This window comes from Schistocerca gregaria, chromosome 2 (assembly GCF_023897955.1).
Source record: "Schistocerca gregaria isolate iqSchGreg1 chromosome 2, iqSchGreg1.2, whole genome shotgun sequence".
NCBI lineage: Eukaryota > Metazoa > Arthropoda > Insecta > Orthoptera > Acrididae > Schistocerca > Schistocerca gregaria.
In genome coordinates this window covers 699,283,106-699,306,223 of record NC_064921.1, presented here as the reverse complement: position 1 = coordinate 699,306,223, position 23,118 = coordinate 699,283,106, and the positions used below count along the sequence as shown (strand labels likewise).

General features: G+C 38.8%; 1 protein-coding gene across 1 annotated transcript in view; it reads left to right on the top strand.

Annotated features, from left to right (window-relative positions):
• The window catches only part of LOC126334788 (DNA polymerase nu-like), a 451,725-nt gene that overhangs the window by 330,772 nt on the left and 97,835 nt on the right, over positions 1-23,118 (top strand). The window contains exons 12-13 of the mRNA XM_049997409.1: positions 418-601; positions 5,347-5,501. Of these exons, the coding sequence (XP_049853366.1) occupies positions 418-601; positions 5,347-5,501 (339 nt within the window). The remainder of the gene's footprint in view (positions 1-417; positions 602-5,346; positions 5,502-23,118) is intronic.

Below are 23,118 nucleotides of genomic sequence, written 5' to 3'. Positions count from 1 at the left end.
ACTGTTCATGTTCTCTACACTGAAAGCAGTCTCACATTTCATATTGCATCCTGACAGGAGCAAAGTGTTTTATGTGAAGCATTCACTTTAACACTGCCTTGACATTCTTGCAAGCATATTTAATTTGATAAAAATCTTCATGAGCTTCTAACCACATCATGCGATTCAAATTCTGTGAGTATTTATAAATTTTATTTTATTATTTACATATTATTTCTTGTCACTTGTCCTACCATTATTTTCTTTTTTCTTGCCAAGTGTTTAGCTTTTTTATGTTGGTTCCCAACCTTTCCTACCATAATTGTTAACATGTCAACTATAGAATTGTTTGTGTGTCATTAAATTTTAGGGATCCTGATAACACACCTTCTTGTATATTACATTTTATAATTATTGATGTATTATTTATTTTTTCAGTGCATAGAAGAGACAAAATTTTGCTATTGCGATCACCATATCATACCAGAGATGGGTACACGTTGTTATCTGCTGATTTTCAACATATAGAGTTACGTATGTTGGCCCATTTATCCAAGGATCCCCTGTTGAAAGAGATACTACAGAAACCTGATGATGTTTTCACATCAATGTCCAGAATATGGTAAAAATTATTTATGTATGACTTCATGTTTTGTTTTTTGGATTAAATTTTTTTGATAGATGAAAGATATATTAACTTTGATCTCCAGAATGTGATTCAGTGCCAAACACTGCATCAGAATGAAAACCATCCAAATATATTTGTCATTTGTTATGCTGATATTCTCCCAGTCATAATTTCATGGGGTCTGGCTAATTAATTATAAGTACTGTTCAGAAAGTACTGTAACTTACGTTTCGCTGATGTGCAGTGAGAGACGGCACTAGCATCCCTGGACCATCTATGGAATCATTATACATTGGGTCGTGATCATTCATGCTGGATGTTTCTTCTGCTTTGTTCACTGTGAATATTTAAAATTTATGCTGCAATAGAAAATTCTATGAGTTGTGAAGTGTGATCAGTGATTAAGATTTTCATTCATCAAAAAGCTAAGACCAACTAAAATTTATGATTTTGTGCATCATGTTTAACAATGGCCACACTAATGTTCATGAGTATGTGCAAAGTGGCTGGCTGACTATTGTCAATTCTAAAATGGGTGAGAAAATCAGTGAAAAGATTCACAAGAAGTGGCACTTCAGAATTTTGGAGCTCTATTATAGTTTCCTCAAATTTCATGAACTATGTTGTTTGGTGTTGTGATGCAAGGTCAAGGCTATCACAACTTTTGTGCCAGATGGATACTGAAACTGTTTTCAGAAGACCACAAAAAACAGCACAAGGCAGCATCTTTGACATTTGTCGATGTCAGTGAGGAACACGGTTTCCGAAGGAGCATTTTGGTCATCCACCATACAATACAGACCACACTCTAAGCGATTTTCACTTTGTTTCCACAAATGAAGGCATGACTTCCAACACAGGGTTTCAGTAATGGTGAGGAACTACATGCAGATTTCCATTCATATTCCTTGTAATGAAATTCTATGTACTGACCTGTTCTATGAGCTAGGTATTCAGTATGTCACAAAACAATTATTTACAATCAATATTTACATTTAGTTTTCTCTTTTGGCAGTGGGTTGTTTAACATGAAACCATTCAAAAACATAGGAATCCTCAGAAAGCAATGGAGAGGTGCGTATTGGAAATTTTTAAAAGACAGGGAAACAAACAAATGGTTTAGGAAACACGACAGTAGAAAATATAATTATGAGTGTGCTGAAAATGTAATGGAGACAAATGATACAAGAGATTCCATAAAACAGTAATAAACACCTTTCTTGAACAGTTAGTTGGGGAGCACACTCATGATAGAACTACTTTATATCTAATGGCAAGTAGTAGAACTGACCTCTTTGAGTCTGTCCACGTGAAAACAGGTATGAATAACCATGAGAAAATTGTAGCAGTAATTGTTACAGAAGTAAAAAGGGCAACTGCAAAAATTTAAAAAAACATACATGTTCAGTAAAATAAACACAGAGGTAGTAGTGTCATATCTCAAGGAAGAGCTCCAAATCTTGAGCTCTGGGCATGAGCTTGTAGAGAACTATATCTCAAGTTTATAAAAATAGTTTATCAAGCAATGGATAGTTACATATCCAGTATGACAGTTCATGATGGGAGGAATACTCCATAGCTTGTAGTCTCCATAGAGAAATTTCTTAAGAAGGGGTGACTGCTGTGAGTAGGCAGCCTTTCCCTCAGAATATTCATACACAGTATTATTGTGGGGGGTGGGGGTGGGGGGAGGGATCCAGAAATATTTAAAAATGACAAGTTATCCTTGTGCCACTACATTATTTGTTCACAAATGTTGACAAAAGTAGAACTACATAGATTTTACCCAAACACTTCACACAAGTGATTATGACCAAGAAAGCTGAAGATTAAAGACAGAAGAAAACAAACAATATGATGAAGTTCAAATTTTGTATTGTGTCTAGTTGTACCTATTGTGCTAAGCATTTATCCACTAAGCTGCTCATCAATTCACACTACCTGATTCTAGTAACCATAGTATTTATTTATTTAATGGTCTGGTAATCTATTGTTGTATTGTGTATAATAGATGTTCATACACTCCTTAAGTATGTACTATGAAGTATCCTTACAATGGAACACAATTGTTTTTCACCTACATACAGGGTGAGACAGGAGGAAAGGTACAAGCTTTGAGGGGTGATACTAGTGGTGATTCTAAACAAAAAACTCCTAATAAACATATGTGCTTTTCTTAACCGTTTCCGTGTAAACCAATGGAAACAACTAGGAATGGGAAACACGTAGCATCATCCTTACTAACCGTGTCAATACACAATTCACTTGCATATGTGTAGTTGTTCACCTCAAATCTCAGTCCCACAGTGCTTGTCATAGTGCATGGTACTACAGAGTTGTTATGAACTAAGAATACAGTTTTGTGTAGTGAAAATGCCATGGATCTTCACACATGCAGAGTTTGCTGAAATGGTGTTTGTCTATGATTTGCCCGATGAGAATTCCAGAGGTGCTGTGTGAGAATACTAACAACGATTTCCAAATCGCAGATTGCCAGACAGCAGGGTGTTTCATGGATTGTGTGCATGTGGTATGCTTCCCAGCATAAATGTTGTTCTGAATGTCCCGTACAACAAACTCTTAAGAAATTGAGAACATTCTTCAAGTAATGGAACACAACCCTACTGCTAGCTCTAGAAGAATTGCTGCACAACTTGGTATTTCACAAACACAAGTGATATGCACCGATCACGAGCAAGGTCTGTATGCCTTTCATTGGCAGAGTGTACATCATCTGCATGAAGGAGATGCTGCACCCAGCAAGAATTCTGTTAATGGATCATTGCCATTGATTGATTAATTACACATATTCTGTTCGCTGATGAGTCAACATTTACCTGCAACTCTCAAGTATGGGCAAATGAAAATGTGCACGTTGCTGTGGAAACCAATTTTCAATGATGTTTCTCAGTCAGTGTGTGGTGCGGTATTATTGACGACCAACTCATCGGTCCAGTTGTTTTAGATAACCGTCTTACTGGGACACAATATCTTGAGTTTCTTCAAAATGTCTTACCAGAATATGTGGAGGATATCCCTTTGGCAACATGAGCTCGTATGTACTTTCAGCGTGACGGAGCTCCTACACTTTCCATACAGCCTGTGACACAGTATCTCAACACAACAAATCCTGGTTGTTGGATCGGTCACTGTGGAGTTATTGCTTGGCCACTGAGGCCACCCAAGCCTACCCCATTGGATTACTGATTGCAGTGGTGCCTGAAGAGTGACGTCTACAAGCACAGAGTCAACCCAAGAGAAGAACTTCTCACTCATATTTTACATGCTTGTGCCCAGGTAAAGGAATGCAAAACTGACCTCTGATTGGCGACGGTACACCTGTCTACAAGAGCAGCAACATGTATTGAAGTTGACAGTGGATTGTTTGAACATCATCTATGAGGAAATGTACATAATAAAACAAACCATAACATAACAGTAGCTTAATTTACTGTCTCTTGCACTTTTCCCATTCCTAGCTGTTTTCATTTGTTTACCCAGAGATGGTTAAGAAAAGGGCATATGTTTATTAGAAGTTTTTGTTCAGAATCACCAGTAGTGTTACCCATCAAAGCATGTAACTTTCCTCCTGACTCACCCCGTATAACGTTACATAATATTATATTATTGAAGACTTTTACAAATGTAGCTTCAAAGGGCAGTGAAATGTTAGTTTTTAGATACTACCTTACACAACACAGTGTTCAATGAGGTAGTGTATTTTTAATGATCTGAATTTATCTTTGTTCATTATTACTTTTATGTGGATTGGTGATGCATTATACAGTCTTCTGCAGAAAAAGTCCATCCTTTGTATGCCTTGTACAGTAGCTGTGTATATGTTCATTACTGGAGAATTAGGATCCTTACTTTTCAAATTTTCATTTATAATAATTACATGTATGCATAGGAAAGTGGTACAATTTTATTTTCTCTAAATAGTTGCCTACATTATACTACTGGTTATTTTGAACATTAAACTAATTATCTCTTCCTACGTTTGTATGTCACCAACACTGTAGGATAGTATGGAATGAGACTTGTCTGAAGTCACTGAAAGTTCCCACCCAGTATGCTGATGATGATATTGGTATGACAGATGCAGTGTAAAACGTTTATGGTTTCTGAACAATGAAATTCACTGCAATGGCATGCATACTACCAGTCCAACAAGCAGCAGACTGTGTCCAGCAATTGGTGAAGGCACTGTAGCAAATATTTCAGTGCCTAAACATCAAGACGAGACTATGGATGAAGCTGCGCAGTCTGATATCTGTTAATCACTGGATAAGGTCCTCTGCTATACATGAACTCCATCCACACATCACTGTCATAGTAACTTACCCTGTACCAACCAGAATGTCATGGTATGTCATTTCCTGCAGACCAATCATTCTGCCCTGATCAATCTCACTCAAATGCTAATATCATGTCCTCTGACACCAACAAGCCCTACTGACATTTTTTTCACATTCGTACTTCTTTTGGTAGTTCATCATTGCATGAGCTCAGCCTAATACATGCTTTACTGGTAATTCAGGAGAGAGTGCTTTGTACATAATTGTGCAGTAATCTTAAGCAGTTATTGCTGGTTCATCATTGCAGGCATCATATGAGTATTGTTTCATTCAGGCTATTCTTTCTGTGTGTTGCAGTTTTCCTAGTGTGAGTGTATGTATGCATTATTATTTCATATATATTTGTGCTTACATCACTAATGGAGTTCCCTTGTTCTACAGGTTAGGCAAAACCCAGGGTGAAATAGAAACAGAAGACCGTGAGAAAACAAAAAGAATAGTGTATGCTGTTATGTATGGTGCTGGTCCAGCAAAACTTGCAGAGTTTTTAAATATTAACCATTCTGAAGCCTCCAGTATATTCAGCACCTTTTTAGGTTGGAATAATGTTTTCCCTATAATGTCATTAATTAGCCTGTGATCTGTAAAGATAAGAAGAATATTGATAGCCCATATTTGTTTCTACCTGACAAAGCCAGTTGGTTACTTGAACATGGTGGCAGTGCAGCACTGCCATGTTTATACTGAGAAGCTGGGGAAGGAGATACTAAAAGGGTACACTCCAATATTCTGACAAGTGTTGCACTGTCACACACCACTAAATGAAGTGCCTGTTTAAAACAAGAACAGAAACAGGAAATACAATACATCTCACCATTGACGCTCATGGTGCCTTGCTGGCAATTTCTGTAAAACTACCTTTCCCAGTGATGTCACTATTTTTCACTGCTGTCTTGTTGATTTATCATCTACTGTTTCAGTTGCAGTTGAAAATGTCGATTCTTTGTTCAAATCCAGGCCGACTGATTTTATTATGTTTTCTTATCTTTTAAAGTACTGGTATCTGCCCTTCAGTAGTCATCACTCGCTCTGTTGCTGTGATACATGGCCTTTCTAGGCTTCTAATATCGCAACAGTAAACAATGTTAACAGCAGCAAAGAAAACTGACCGAATTGTGCAGTAGTTGGATACTACTGTTGAGATCCCAGGATTGGCTCCTGGTGATCACTTTAAATTTTTCTCTGTGCGGAAGTGTCTGAAAGGAGGTCCGCTCAACGTTGTGAGGCCAACTGAAAAGCTGCTTGAATGTAAGAGTAGCAAAATTGGTGAGCAGATTGCTGAAGTAGCATTACATTGAAAGACTTGCACCGTGCTAGATGTCATACTAAATTTGTTTAGTAAATACATCAACTATTATTTTTTCATGTTAGAATTTGATATGCTTGATGACTATGGCTTATTTTCTGTCCAAAGTCCAGACCAGTTCTGTAGGATTTAGGTATAGATGGTGTGGTGGTAGTAGGAAGGGAACAGTTTTCTTGCAAAATTTTGTCGATGAAATAAAGGAAGCATTGTGCTCCTTAATTTAGGCAAAACAATTCACCTTACATGTCTCTACGTATTCTTCATTTTTCAAACAATGAAAAGTCCTGGGTGAAATAAGAACAGTGTAGAAAGGATGGATTCCTACTCATTACATAGAAAGGCACTGAGTCACAGATTGACACAATAAAAGATACAGCTAAAATATTAAACTTTCAGACACAGACCTCCTTCCAAAATAGAAAACACAAACACATTCACACAAGCTCAACTCACATACACATTGCTGCTGCCTAAGGGCATTGGAACCCAACTGGGACTGTGTCTGACATCAGCAGCAATCTGATGGGGTAGGTAGTGGGGTAAGGTGTATACATGGAGTTGAGGGAGGGAGTGGTAACAAAGTAGGAGGGGAGAAAATGCTGGGTTACCTATGGGAAGTGGAAGTTTATTGTCTCATAACATCCCCCCATGAACCATGGACCTTGCCGTTGGTGGGGAAGCTTGTGTGCCTCAGCGATACAGATAGCCACACCGTAGGTTTTGAGAGGCCAGACAAACGTGTGGTTCCTGAAGAGGGGCAGCAGCCTTTTCAGTAGTTGCAAGGGCAACAGTCTGGATGATTGACTGATCTGGCCTTGTAACAATAACCAAAACGGCCTTGCTGTGCTGGTACTGTGAACGGCTGAAAGCAAGGGGAAACTACGGCCGTAATTTTTCTCGAGGGCATGTAGCTTTACTGTATGATTAAATGATGATGGCGTCCTCTTGGGTAAAATATTCCGAAGGTAAAATAGTCCCGCCATCCAGATCTCCGGGCAGGGACTACTCAAGAGGATGTCGTTATCAGGAGAAAGAAAACTGGCGTTCTACGGATCGGAGCGTGGAATGTCAGATCCCTTAATCGGGCAGGTAGGTTAGAAAATTTAAAAAGGGAAATGGATAGGTTAAAGTTAGATATAGTGGGAATTAGTGAAGTTCGGTGGCAGGAGGAACAAGACTTCTGGTCAGGTGACTATAGGGTTATAAACACAAAATCAAATAGGGGTAATGCAGGAGTAGGTTTAATAATGAATAAAAAAATAGGAATGTGGGTAAGCTACTACAAACAGCATAGTGAACACATTATTGTGGCCAAGATAGATACGAAACCCACGCCTACTACAGTAGTACAAGTTTATATGCCAACTAGCTCTGCAGATGACGAAGAAATTGAAGAAATGTATGATGAAATAAAAGGAATTATTCAGATAGTGAAGGGAGACGAAAATTTAATAGTCATGGGTGACTGGAATTCGAGTGTAGGAAAAGGGAGAGAAGGAAACATAGTAGGTGAATATGGATTGGGGAAAAGAAATGAAAGAGGAAGCCGTCTAGTAGAATTTTGCACAGAGCACAACTTAATCATAGCTAACACTTGGTTTAAGAATCATGAAAGAAGGTTGTATACATGGAAGAACCCTGGAGATACTAAAATGGATCAGATAGATTATATAATGGTAAGACAGAGATTTAGGAACCAGGTTTTAAATTGTAAGACATTTCCAGAGGCAGATGTGCACTCTGACCACAATCTATTGGTTATGACCTGTAGATTAAAACTGAAGAAACTGCAACAAGGTGGAAATTTAAGGAGATGGGACCTGGATAACCTGAAATAACCAGAGGTTGTACAGAGTTTCAGGGAGAGCATAAGGGAGTAATTGACAGGAATGGGGGAATGAAATACAGTAGAAGAAGAATGGGTAGTTTTGAGGGATGAAGTAGTGAAGGCAGCAGAGGATCAAGTAGGTAAAAAGACGAGGGATAGTAGAAATCCTTGGGTAACAGAAGAAATATTGAATTTAATTGATGAAAGGAGAAAATATAAAAATGCAGTAAATGAAGCAGGCAAAAAGGAATACAGACGTCTCAAAAATGAGATCGACAGGAAGTGCAAAATGGCTAAGCAGGGATGGCTAGAGGACAAATGTAAGGATGTAGAGGCTTATCTCACTAGGGGTAAGATAGATACTGCCTACAGGAAAATTAAAGAGACCTTTGGAGCGAAGAGAACCACTTGTATGAACATCAAGAGCTCAGATGGAAACCCAGTTCTAAGCAAAGAAGGGAAAGTAGAAAGGTGGAAGGAGTATATAGAGGGTCTATACAAGGGTGATGTACTTGAGGACAATATTATGGAAATGGAAGAGGATGTAGATGAAGATGAAATGGGAGATACGATACTGCGTGAAGAGTTTGACAGAGCACTGAAAGACCTGAGTCGAAACAAGGCCCGCGGAGTAGACAACATTCCATTGGAACTACTGACGGCCTTGGGAGAGCCAGTCCTGACAAAACTTTACCATCTGGTGAGAAAGATGTATGAGACAGGTGAAATACCCTCAGACTTCAAGAAGAATATAATAATTCCCATCCCAAAGAAAGCAGGTGTTGACAGATGTGAAAATTATCGAACTATCAGTCACAGCTGCAAAATACTAACGCGAATTCTTTACAGACGAATGGAGAAACTAGTAGAATCCGACCTCGGTGGAGATCAGTTTGGATTCCGTAGAAATGTTGGAACACGTGAAGCAATACTGACCCTACGACTTATCTTAGAAGCTAGATTGAGGAAGGGCAAACCTACGTTTCTAGCATTTGTAGACTTAGACAAAGCTTTTGACAATGTTGACTGGAATACTCTCTTTCAAATTCTGAAGGTGGCAGGGGTAAAATACAGGGACCGAAAGGCTATTTACAATTTGTACAGAAACCAGATGGCAGTCATATGACTCGAGAGGTATGAAAGTGAAGAAGTGGTTGGGAAGGGAGTGAGACGGGGTTGCAGCCTATCCCCGATGTTATTCAATCTGTATGTTGAGCAAGCAATAAAGGAAACAAAAGAAAAATTCGGAGTAGGTATTAAAATCCATGGAGATGAAATAAAAACTTTGAGGTTTGCTGATGACATTATAATTCTGTCAGAGACTGCAAAGGACTTGGAAGAGCAGTTGAATGGAATGGATAGTGTCTTGAAAGGAGGATATAAGATGAACATCAACAAAAGCAAAACTAGGGTAAGGGAATGTAGTCGATTTATGTCGGGTGATGTTGAGGGTATTAGATTAGGAAATGAGACACTTAAAGTAGTAAAGGAGTTTTGCTATTTGGGGAGCAAAATAACTGATGATGGTCGAAGTAGAGAGGATATAACATGTAGAGTGGCAAAGGCAAGGAAAGCATTTCTGAAGAAGAGAAATTTGTTAACATCGAGTATAGATTTAAGTATTTGTATGGAGTGTAGCCATGTATGGAAGTGAAACATGGACGATAAATAGTTTGGACAAGAAGAGAATAGAAGCTTTCAAAATGTGGTGCTACAGAAGAATGCTGAAGATTAAATGGGTAGATCACATAACTAATGAGGAAGTATTGAATAGGATTGTGAAGAAGAGAAGTTTGTGGCACAACTTGACTAGAAGAAGGGATCGGTTGGTAGGACATGTTCTGAGGCATGAAGGGATCACCAATTTAGTATTGGAGGGCAGCGTGGAGGGTAAAAATCGTAGAGGGAGACCAAGGGGTGACTACACTACGCAGATTTAGAAGGATGTAGGTTGCAGTGGGTACTGAAGATGAAGAGGCTTGCACAGGATAGAGTAGCATGGAGAGCTGCATCAAACCAGTCTCAGGACTGACGACCACAACAACAACAACAACATACAATTTCAAGCTATTGACTTAAAAGTACGGAGACTCGCCAAAACACAAAAACTGGTTTACAGTTTTCCTTATAATATGAGTAATATAATACACAGTACTGAATAATTACTTAATTAAGCAATTAATAATTTTTCATGAAAATAACAAACTTCTAAGATTAACAGTTGTAAGTACTTGCTCTCTCCTGCTCAAATTTTCAGGTTGTCATTTATGAATTCTTCTACTAAACAGTAACATTTCTGCACTAGTTTCTGTAAGAAAGGATTTTTACAGTGTTTCTAAATTTATACTGAGCAATACTCTTCCTTTCACTTTATTATAAATTTTCATACCCATATAATGTGAGCATGAAGTTTAAAACAGTGGCTGTGCAGCACAAAATTATTTTGATTTCTGGTGTTGTAATCATGTTGAAAATGATTTGCTACAAACAAATCAGGTTACTGTGTACAAAGATAATCATCTCATATATGTGTAGTGAGGGAACACTTAGTATACTCAGATTTTTTAGGAGTGGGCAACATGATTTTCTTCACCCTACATTGTGCATATTTCTAATGATGGTTTCTGAAATTTTAGTATTAGACACATATGGTTTGAGGTACCTCAAAATACAATTCCATATTTTATTACTGACTCAAAATAGCTATGATATACTACTTTTCTTATGCCCATACTGGTAGCATTGTACAATATTCTCATTGCATATGCTAGGCTATTTTGCAAGTTACTGTATGTGTGACCCCCATGATTGATTTTTATTTAGTTGCAGTCCAAGGAATTTCACACAGCTAGCTTCCTGCAAATCCTGGTTTTTGTGACTGTCCTGAATATCAATTAATTTTGAATGTTTTGTTTTAAATTGTATTAACTGAGTCTTTTCCATGTTTAATTTTAACCCATTCAAATCAAACCAGGTATCTTAAGTTTTCTGAAGTATTTAATACAGTTTGTGGAATTTGATCTGTAATGTTACCTTCAATGATTAAAGATGTGTCATCTGCAAATAAAACTGAATGACACTCAATATTAAGTGGCAGATCATTTATGCAAAACAAAAACAGAATGAGACCTAAGACACAACCTTGGGGTACTCCTTGTGAAATAGTTTTCCATTTTGATGTGTAAGTTCCTCTCTCTGATGATATAACCACTCTTTGTCTTCAGTTGGTTAGATAGGATTTAAACCATTCTAATACCATGCCTGTAATTCCATACTTTTCCAGTTTACAGAGTAGCAAGGAGTGATTCACGCTATCAAGGGCGAGGTTCTATTGTTTTTGGTAACTCTGTAAACAGAGCGCAATGAACAGAAAGCCCTAAATCTAAACAAAACTTATTTGCCTCATTATAATTGTAATTGGTTAAAATATTATTTATACATGTTGCAGACAGTTTGTTTACTCGAGTGAAATCAGTGAAATTTGCACTGAAACCGGAGGTTTGAATCGTATCAATGAATTTTGTTGAGTTATTGGCTTCACTAGCTAGGTCTATGTTGAAATCTGCAGTTATTATGACTCTTTTTTTGGTTTATTTTTGAAGTTTTTGCAATAGACACTGGAATTCATACAAAAAATGCTTCATTATTTCTGCACCCGGAATTCTGTACACACATAAAATTACAATATTTTGCCTTAAATCTACGCAGCAACTTCCAAGTATACATTCTTCATTAAGGGAATCGAAATCTAGTCTTTCTTTATATTCCATTGATCTTTCCACCAGTATGCACGATCCTCCTCGAGTTAAATTACTTCTACAAAAGCTGCTGGCAACATAAAAATTATTGAAGTTATTTAAGATTTTGATACTATCCTTTGTAAGCCAGTGTTCATTCAAGCACACAATCTTGATATTTGGAATTTCTGACAAAATTGTTTGCAAGTCGTTAAGCTTTGTTTCTCTGCCATTTATGTAATTTGAACTTAACCCATTTATGTTTAAGTGCATTACAAACATATTGTTACTTTTTTGCATATTCCTAATGGCATCTGGTTTGAAACACTGTTTGTGTATTTTTGTTTCAACTTCGTTATCGATTTTTACACCCCCATCTTTGCATACTAGTTTCCCTTACTAAGTATTATCTTACATATATTGCTATACATATTGCTGAATGTTGATGATCCTAGCCTGTTCAGATGCAGCCCATCTTGTCCTAGACATTTATCACTAACAAATTTATTCGAATTCACGAAAACCGCACCAAGTCTGTTGCACTGCTCTCTGATGCAAATGCAAATGTTTTATTCGAGCATTGAGCATATTTACATGCAATTAGTGTCGTCAGTGTTTATATAATAATAGTAACAATAATAATAACATAAACTTCAACATGACAAATGTTATTAACTACAATATAATAATGCGGAATGGATCCAATTCATATTTGTGCAAATGTAAATAACAACAAGTAGTTTCCTAATAGATTCAATGCGATTGTTTATCCTGTCTGTGTATTTATCACTTACTGATATTCTGTGCAGTATACTACTAATAATTAACTTTGATGCTGGGTACATGTTTTTCGCCATCTCGATTAGATTTCTTGCTTCGTTTACCATCTCTTCTTCACTGCTGTTTCGCAGCAAGTTCGTCCCCACGTGGATGAATACACCTTTGTAGTTTTCATTGTTATGTACTGGCGGGAATGCATTTTGTTTCGTTGTCTGCATGTTCTTGAGGTGTCTATGTAATTGATGTTTACCTACCCCTGGATGGACATCAGCTTTAGTATTCGATACTGCAACATTTTTAATTTGTGAATCACCAGTTACTAAGAAGTCATTTCCAGTGCTTTGTTTGCCACGTCCTGGATGCTTCCTTCCTTTGTTTTTGTACGTCACTGCAACCCACTTATATTTATTTCTAGGTTCGACTTATTTTTTATTTCTTTCTACACGATTTTTGTCATTATCATCACTTTTTTCAGTTTGCATATCACTTTTAACACTTTGAGTCTCGCTGTGTTGTTGGCCATTTTTCTTCACTGATTCACTATTTCCACAGATCCATAAACGTTTTTCATTTAATAGCTTTGTGTTTTCTTGCTTCAATATTAAAATTTCTTGTCTGAGAGTCTCAATGTCACTATTCAGTTACTTTATCATTTTGTCTTTTGAATTTATTGTGTTGAGGAAGTCTTCATGTTCATCACTAACACAGCTATGACTTGACCACCTAATATCGTCATTAATGAACTTGAGATTCACATCCGCACATTTTTCGTGTAGCCAGAAGTTACATTTCACACAGAGGGTGCCTTTAATCACATGTTTTTTGCATTATTTACACTCTGAGATGTTATGAAACTTCTTTTTAGCTGGGACTGAAGTGTCGCTGCACTGTTCTATTGGCGCCACCTTTTAAAAAAGAGCATGCAGAGATGGGATAGGAACAGGATAGGGCAATTAGGTGCAGTGTTGGCAGGCTGTGCTGATGGGATGAGATGAATTGAGGGTGTAGAGAAGGGGGAAAGCCTAGTAGGTGCATTGGTGCAATGAAAGGCAAGTGTAGTGTTCGAATGGGAGCAGGTAAGAGGCAAGTGGATGGAGGACAGGGTCTAGTGAAGGCTCAGGTCAGGGGAGTTACAGTAACAAAGGATATGTTGTAGGAAAAATTCCCACTTGCATAATTCAGAAATTCCCTCCCATCTCTCAGTGGAATCCAAAACCTAAACAAACCCAGAACACAGTTATAAATATGTCCTCCAAAAGCCTCAGTCCCACAAAGGTATCAGTCCTTTCCAAATGCCTTACATTTTGGCCCACTCTGAAGTTCCATCATGCTGAACTTTTTTTAAAAGACTGTCCTTCTTCTCCAGGTCCCTACAGTGGAAATACTTTTATGCCACCAACTGTATGAAGCAGACCCAATTCAAAACCAATATTGAAACCTACCTGACACAGTTCACTCCTCCACCAAAATACCCCTAGTGAACTTTCCAGAATTTTCTAACTTTCAATCTTGCCTCATCATCTTTTCCCAAATCCTTCAACAGGGAAACCAAATGTACAACTGCTGAAGGAACATAGTTCAACCACCTAAAAACTGATCCCAAACTTATAATCTTACCTGTTACGAACTGCAGTAATTTCCTGGTGGAGAGGCTCTGCCAGCTGTAAGATACACCCACCTGCAAACTCTGCCACTTGTCTCCATTCCAGAAATCCAGCAGGATAACTAGTCCCTCCTCAAATCCTTAGATTCACCTCAAAAGCTCTCCCCTGAGGCTATCTCTCTTCTGACCCCTACCACTCCCTGCACTTCTACCTTCTACATGCTTCCTGAAGTCCACAAACTCAGCTACCCAGGATGCCCCATTGGGACCAGTTATGGTACCCCCACCGAGAGAATTTCTGCTCTCATGGACCAACCACCATTCCTATGAATACATCCCTTTTCATTATATAATTAGTATAACAATTGTGTTTTTGTTGTTGTCTTCAGTCCTGAGACTGGTTCGATGCAGCTCTCCATGCTACTCTATCCTGTGCAAGCTTCTTCATCTCCCAGTGCCTACTGCAACCTACATCCTTCTCAATCTGCTTAGTGTATTCATCTCTTGGTCTCCCTCTACGATTTTTACCCTCAAAGCTGCCCTCCAATACTAAATTTGTGATTCCTTGATGCCTCAAAACATGTCCTACCAACCGATCCCTTCTTATAGTCAAGTTGTGCCACAAACTTCTTTTCTTCACAATCCTATTCAATACCTCCTCATTAGTTATGTGATCTACCCATCTAATCTTCAGCATTCTTCTGTAGCACCACATTTTGAAAGCTTCTATTCTCTTCTTGTCCAAACTATTTATCGTCCATGTTTCACTTCTATACATGGAGACACTTCATACAAATACTTTCAGAAGTGGCTTCCTGATACATAAATCTATATTTGATGTTAACAAATTTCTCTTCTTCAGTAACCCTTTCCTTGTCATTGCCAGTCTACATTTTATATCCTCTCTACTTCGACCATCGTCAGTTATTTTACTTCCTAAATAGCAAAACTCCTTTACTACTTTAAGTGTCTCATTTCCTAATCTAATTCCCTCAGCATCACCCGATTTAATTTGACTACATTCCATTATCCTCGTTTTGCTTTTGTTGATGTTCATCTTATATCCTACTTTCAAGACACTGTCCATTCCATTCAACTGCTCTTCCAAGTCCTTTGCCGTCTCTGACAGAATTACAATGTCATCGGCGAACCTCAAATTTTTTACTTCTTCTCCATGAATTTTAATACCTACTCCAAATTTTTCTTTTGTTTCCTTTACTGCTTGCTCAACATACAGATTGAATAACATCGGGGAGAGGCTACAACCCTGTCTCACTCCTTTCCCAACTAATGCTTCCCTTTCATGCCCCTCGAGTCATATGACTGCCATCTGGTTTCTGTATAAATTGTAAATAGCCTTTCGCTCCCTGTATTTTACCCCTGCCACCTTCAGAATTTGAAAGAGAGTATTTCAGTCAACATTGTCAAAAACTTTCTCTAAGTCTACAAATGCTAGAAACGTAGGTTTGCCTTTTCTTAATCTTTCTTCTATGATAAGTCGTAAGGTCAGTATTGCCTCACGTGTTCCAACATTTCTACGGAATCCAAACTGATCCTCCCTGAGGTCCGCATCTACCAGTTTTTCCATTCATCTGTAAAGAATTTGCGTTAGTATTTTGCAGCTGTGACTTACTAAACTGATAGTTTGGTAATTTTCACTTCTGTCAGCACCTGCTTTCTTTGGGATTGGAATTATTATATTCTTCTTGGAGTCTGAGGGTATTTCGCCTGTCTCGTACATCTTGCTCACCAGCTGGTAGAGTTTGCTCTCCCAAGACCGTCAGTAGTTCTAATGGAATGTTGTCTACTCCAGGGGCCTTGTTTCGACTCAGGTCTTTCAGTGCTCTGTCAAACTCTTCATGCAGTATCTTATCTCCCATTTCGTCTTCATCTACATCCTCTTCCATTTCCATAATATTGTCCTCAAGTACATCGCCCTTGTATAAACCTTCTATATACTCCTTCCACCTTTCTGCCTTCCCGTCTTTGGTTAGAAATGGGTTGCCATCTGAGCTCTTGATATTCATACACGTGGTTCTCTTCGCTTCAAAGGTCTCTTTAATTTTCCTGTAGGCAGTATCTATCTTACCCCTAGTGAGATAAGCTTCTACATCGTTACATTTGTCCTATAGCCATCCCTGCTTAGCCATTTTGCACTTCCTGTCGATCTCATTTTTGAGACGTTTGTATTCCTTTTTGCCTGCTTCATTTACTGCATTTTTACATTTTCTCCTTTCATCAATTAAATTCAATATTTCTTCTGTTACCCAAGGATTTCTAGCAGCCCTCGTCTTTTTACCTACTTTATCCTCTGCTGCCTTCAGTACTTCATTCCTCAGAGCTACCCATTCTTCTTCTACTGTGTTACTTTCCCCCATTCCTGTCAATTGTTCCCTTATGCTCTCCTTGAAACTCTGTACAACCTCTGGCTCTTTCAGCTTATCCAGATCTCATGTCCTTAAATTCCCACCTTTTTGCAGTTTCTTCAGTTTTAACCTACAGCTCAGAAATAATAGATTGTGGTCAGAGTCCACATCCGCCCCTGGAAATGTACTACAATTTAAAACCTGATTCCTAAACCTCTGTCTTACCATTATATAATCTATCTGATACCTTTTAGTATCTCCAGGATTCTTCCATGTATACAACATAACAATTGTGTTAATATATATTTTCTGTAGTGCTCACTGTAAAGATGACCCACTGAATTGCAGACAATTATGCACTATAGCTTTTGGCAAAAGCCTTCTTCAGCAAAGAAAACACACTAGCATTCACACAAGTGACATACCTCATGCATATGTGAGTGCTACCATTGGCAGCTCCATGCATATGTGACTGCTACCATTGGCAACTCCAACCATATGTGACTGCTACCATTGGCAACTCCAACCAGGATGCGACTGTCATATGTATAACAATGAGGAGTGGGGCAGGAAAGGGGGAGTGATAGCAGGATACACGTGGAGGGAGAGAAGAGTGCTGTCTGGTAGCATGTGCATGGCTAGTTGGTGGCCTGACAAGACTGGTGGCTGCAAGATCATGATGTGGGGGCTGGGGGAAAAACCAAAGGGGAAAAGATCTGCCAGTGCATTAGCAGAGGGCGGCACACAGTGAGGGTGAGGGGACATGAAAAGGGAGGAGGTGATATGATAGTAGGTTACCATAGGTTGAGGCCAAGGTAATTTTGGAAGTGGAGAATGTTTTGTAAGAACTCCCAGCTGCACAGTTCAGAAAAGCTGGTGGAGGGAAAGATCCAGATGGCTTGGGTTGTGAAGCATCCATTGAAATCAAGCATGTTATGGTCAACTGCATGTTGTACCACAGGAGGTCCCTTCACCACAGTTTGGCAGTGGTCGTTTATGCTGATTGACAGCTGGTTGGTAATGATACCAATATAAAGAAAGGCTGTGCAGTGATTGCAGAAGAGCTGTTATACACCATGTCTGCTTTCACAGGTGGCCCAGCCTTTGATAGGGTAAACCTGTGACAGGACTGGAATAGAAAGTACTAGGCTGGTGGATTGAGTTGGTCTTGCACCTGGTCTCTTCTACAGGGATATGATCCCTGTGGCAAGTGGCTGGGTTTGGGAGTGGCCTAGAGATGGACTAGGACACTGTGGAGGTTGGGTCAGCTATGGAACACCACTTTAGGAGGGGTTGGAAGAATCTTGGATAGGAAGTCCCTCATTTCAGGACGTGATGATACATAGTTAAAGTCCTGATGAAGGATGTGGTTCAGTTGTTCCACTCCAGGTTGACAGTCTACCCTTATCGTAATGTTGCTGATATTACAACCTTGAGTTTTCAATGTTTGATTTTTCCTGTAATATTTATTTAGGGAAAACCCAGTTCTCATTGCTTACTTCTCTTTTGCACCAGTCTCAATACAAGAAATGGTGTAAGCATTTTCCTAATATTTAATCTGAAATCTCACTGATAGATATTCTTTATCCAATCCCAAATACTTCCTGTAAAGCGTTATACCAGATTCTATTCTCTTCACTTCAGTCTGCTTCCTCCAGTTTCTCATGATATACTGCTCCAAGTTTTGTTTCATTTAGAACATTTCTTCATAATTATTCATTCTAAACTTGTACATTATTAACGTAATACCAATACCGTAATCCTAGAAAATATAATTATGATTATGCAGATATATTACTAGACTGAGACTGGTGAAACCATTTTAATCTGTGGCATGGTTATAACAACAAGGATTCTCAGTTTTCTTGGTACAATAACCATAAAAAATGATTGTGTGTCCTATCAGTCATCTTAAACTTATTCTCTAACTATACATTATGATCCACACATAGATCTAAAAAATAAATACTCTCATGTCTGAGAACATTATTGAGAAAATTAAATTAGCTTTCAGTCCTTTATTACCCTTCCCATATGTGACATCTGAACATGATCATAAATACTTGCCACTAGTTTATCAATGCAGTAACGTCAGGTACACTGTTCACATTTAAACACATCCGTCCCAGAACTTGTAAAGTTATCTCCTTTCATGCTCAGCTCAAGAGCCTAATTGAAACTGATTATTGGATCCAAGTGCTACTCAAGACTTGTAAAGATATTGTATCACATTCTACTGTCAGGCTTACTACGTTTAACCAGAACAATTCACCACTCAAACATTATTCCATCTACAGACACCCAATTTATATCCTGTTGCACAACCACCTCATACTATTGTAATGACTAAATCATCAGGCAGCTGGCAGGAAGTGGAAAAAAATAAATCTGTAGCTTATCTTGGAGTAAATGTAAGTATTTTATGTTTGAATTCAGTTCCTTGCTTTGCATGTAATACAGTTTCAATTGCAACATGGGAAGTCCACAAAATGAAAGCACTATCCCAGGTGGTAACTGGAAAGAGGAATCCACCATTATGTCATGCAGTGCATTGGGACCAAGGATTCTGGGGAGTCCCAACCACTGCAGTCAGAAGGTTGCATTGAGGAAACCTTGAAATCCTAAAATAAAATTGGAAAAAAAGTTTTTCTGGGTACTTTAAATGTAAATTCTCTAATCAAGACCAGTAAACAATAAGAATTATAAATACTTTTAGAGAAAAACAAAATTCAAATTGTAGTCATTCAAGAATCAAGGTTCCTAGATCAAAATGTAGATACTTTTAATTACAGAATCTTCAATGACAAACCTGCATTGAAATTTATGAATCAGATGCCATTATTGGGTACAGCTTTCTATGTTTATAAAAATATAATAGGACATGTAACAGAATTTAAACCCACTTCAGAAAGAATATCTTTCCTACAAGTTAAATTCAAAAGCAAGATATACACCTTGCTAACTGCCATGTGCCAATAAATGAAGACAACAGAAAAAATCCACAAAATACTGGGGAATTCTGGGACCTTTAATAAACTGAAATCTCTAAAATTCTGGAGATGAACACCATATTATGATTAGGCAACTTCAATGCACAAATAGGCAGAGAGGAGAAATTTAAAAATGTAGTAGGATAATATCTAGCTCATAGAAGGCTAATCAGTTTGTGTCAAAGCTTTCACCTGAAATAAAAATCAACATTCTTCAGGAAACTCCCAAGAAAAGCTAAAATGTGGATATAGGGTAAATGTTAGGAGAATTTCATTTAGATCATGTGGCTACTCTGCAAAAAAGTGCAATGGAAGTTATGAAAGTGAAAATAACAAGGAATGGTGAATTTTATTCTGGCCATTACCTCCTTAAAATTAGAGTCAACAAAGAAAGTCACAAAGGTTAATAAAATACACTCCTGGAAATGGAAAAAAGAACACATTGACACCGGTGTGTCAGACCCACCATACTTGCTCCGGACACTGCGAGAGGGCTGTACAAGCAATGATCACACGCACGGCACAGCGGACACACCAGGAACTGCGGTGTTGGCCGTCGAATAGCGCTACCTGCACAGCATTTGTGCACCGCCGCCGTCAGTGTCAGCCAGTTTGCCGTGGCATACGGAGCTCCATCGCAGTCTTTAACACTGGTAGCATGCCGCGACAGTGTGGACGTGAACCGTATGTGCAGTTGACGGACTTTGAGCGAGGGCGTATAGTGGGCATGCGGGAGGCCGGGTGGGCGTACCGCCAAATTGCTCAACACGTGGGGCGTGAGGTCTCCACAGTACATCGATGTTGTCGCCAGTGGTCGGCGGAAGGTGCACGTGCCCGTCGACCTGGGACCGGACCGCAGCGAGGCACGGATGCACGCCAAGACCGTAGGATCCTACGCAGTGCCGTAGGGGACCGCACCGCCACTTCCCAGCAAATTAGGGACACTGTTGATCCTGGGGTATCGGCGAGGACCATTCGCAACCGTCTCCATGAAGCTGGGCTACGGTCCCGCACACCGTTAGGCCGTCTTCCGCTCACGCCCCAACATCGTGCAGCCCGCCTCCAGTGGTGTTGCGACGGGCGTGAATGGAGGGACGAATGGAGACGTGTCGTCTTCAGCGATGAGAGTCGCTTCTGCCTTGGTGCCAATGATGGTCGTATGCGTGTTTGGCGCCGTGCAGGTGAGCGCCACAATCAGGACTGCATACGACCGAGGCACACAGGGCCAACACCCGGCATCATGGTGTGGGGAGCGATCTCCTACACTGGCCGTACACCTCTGGTGATCGTTGAGGGGACAGTGAATAGTGCACGGTACATCCAAACCGTCATCGAACCCATCGTTCTACCATTCCTAGACCGGCAAGGGAACTTGCTGTTCCAACAGGACAGTGCACGTCCGCATGTATCCCGTGCCACCCAACGTGCTCTAGAAGGTGTAAGTTAACTACGCTGGCCAGCAAGATCTCTGGATCTGTCCCCCATTGAGCATGTTTAGGACTGGATGAAGCGTCGTCTCACGCGGTCTGCACGTCCAGCACGAACGCTGGTCCAACTGAGGCGCCAGGTGGAAATGGCATGGCAGCAGTTCCACAGGACTACATCCAGCATCTCTACGATCGTCTCCATGGGAGAATAGCAGCCTGCATTGCTGCGAAAGGTGGATATACACTGTACTAGTGCCGACATTGTGCATGCTCTGTTGCCTGTGTCTATGTGCCTGTGGTCCTGTCAGTGTGATCATGTGATGTATCTGACCCCAGGAATGTGTCAATAAACTTTCCCCTTCCTGGGACAATGAATTCACGGTGTTCTTATTTCAATTTCCAGGAGTGTATAATACAGACAGTCTTACTATAACAAAAGAATCAGTTAAAAAGTATCAAGATGAAATTAAAGTTGCTAAACATGGCAACTAGCAAGAAATATCCAAAGCAATTAGTAGTGCTGCACAGAAAACATTTGGGTCAATAAAAAATAAAAGGGAAATATGATGGAATGAACTATGTGAAAAAACCGTAGCAGAGAGGGCTAAAAAAATAGGGAAAAATGGAAATGCTCAAAGAAAATTGAAGCTCATGGTCAATTTAAACAACAAAGAAAGGAAACAGCCAGGTTAATCAGAAATACCAAACAAGCCTTTGAAAAGGAAAAACTTTTGGTGATAGATAAAGAAACTTTGCAGAAAATAAAACTCGTTACTTTTATCAAGCTTTTAAGAACAAATTAAAGGGTACCAAACTCCAAATGCCTGTTCCATGTAAAAAATAATACTCATTACTTTTATCAAACTTTTAAGAACAAATTGAAAGAGTACCAAACTCCAAATGCCTGTTTCAAAAATGAAAATGGCAAAATTGGGTTAAGTTGTACTGAAAATTGTGAAATACAAGCAAGATATTTTCATCAGCTTCTGAACTGCCCTGATCCAAGTCATAAATTGGAAATCTCAGATATTAATGAAAAATTGGAAGAAGATTTAGCACCAACTGTAGAAGAAATTGAGGAAATAATTAAAACCTTCAAAGACAATGAATGTAGTGGAGAAGATTCTATTAGACCTGAACTTTTGAAGTGGTCCTTGCCAATTGGGACCAAATATAGCAAAGGAGCTAAATTTACTATTTGAAGATATCTGGGAAACAGAGAAAATCCCGTAGGAATGGAAAGTTGCCTTGATACATCCACTCCACAAAAAAGGTAACAGACAGGATGTAAACAACTACAGAGAAATCTCTTTACTGCCAGTATCATATAAAGTATTTTCCAAGATTTTGTTAAGCAGAATAGAAACAATGCTAGACAGTCATTTTGGGGAATATCAAGGTGGTTTTAGGAAAGGAAGATCATGCTCAGGACAAATATTTAACCTTAAGTCAGTAATTTGCCATAGATTATTTAATTCAAAGGACATTGTAGTTATGGTTGCGGATTTCAAAAAGACTGTTCATTCTGCTGATACAGAAACTATAGCTAAAATAATTCGAGAATTTGGCATAATGTCTAAATTGGTAAACCTTATCCATGAACGCTTAGAGATACAGTCTGTAAAATAAAATTTATTCAAGTAATTTCACAGCCTTTCAGAATAAAAGGTAACGGTCTATCCCAATTCGTTTTAATAGTGTGTTGGAGAAAACTGTGGGAATTTGGAACAAAAAACTGATTGAAATCAACACCTTGCCTATAAGGTTAGGAAGAGGAAGCAAAAAGATCAATATCAACTGTCTTGCATTAGCACATGATTTTGCTATACTTTCTGAAAATGTGGCATCTGCTTGCTATAACACAAATAAATCTCCTGGAAGAAATAGGCAGCAGAACTGGCTTAAGAATTTCTGCAGAAAAAAATTGTAACAAACATTAAGGATACTCCAAAATTCCTGAAAACATATATTGGCCAAATAGAGAGAGTAAAAAAATTCAAATATCTAGGGAAGATAATCCAAGAAAATGCTTTGGAAAAATCTGCAATAGAGGAAAGGTTGCATAAAATGGGAAGAGCATATGATATCACCAAAGACCTCTACAATAACAAGTGCC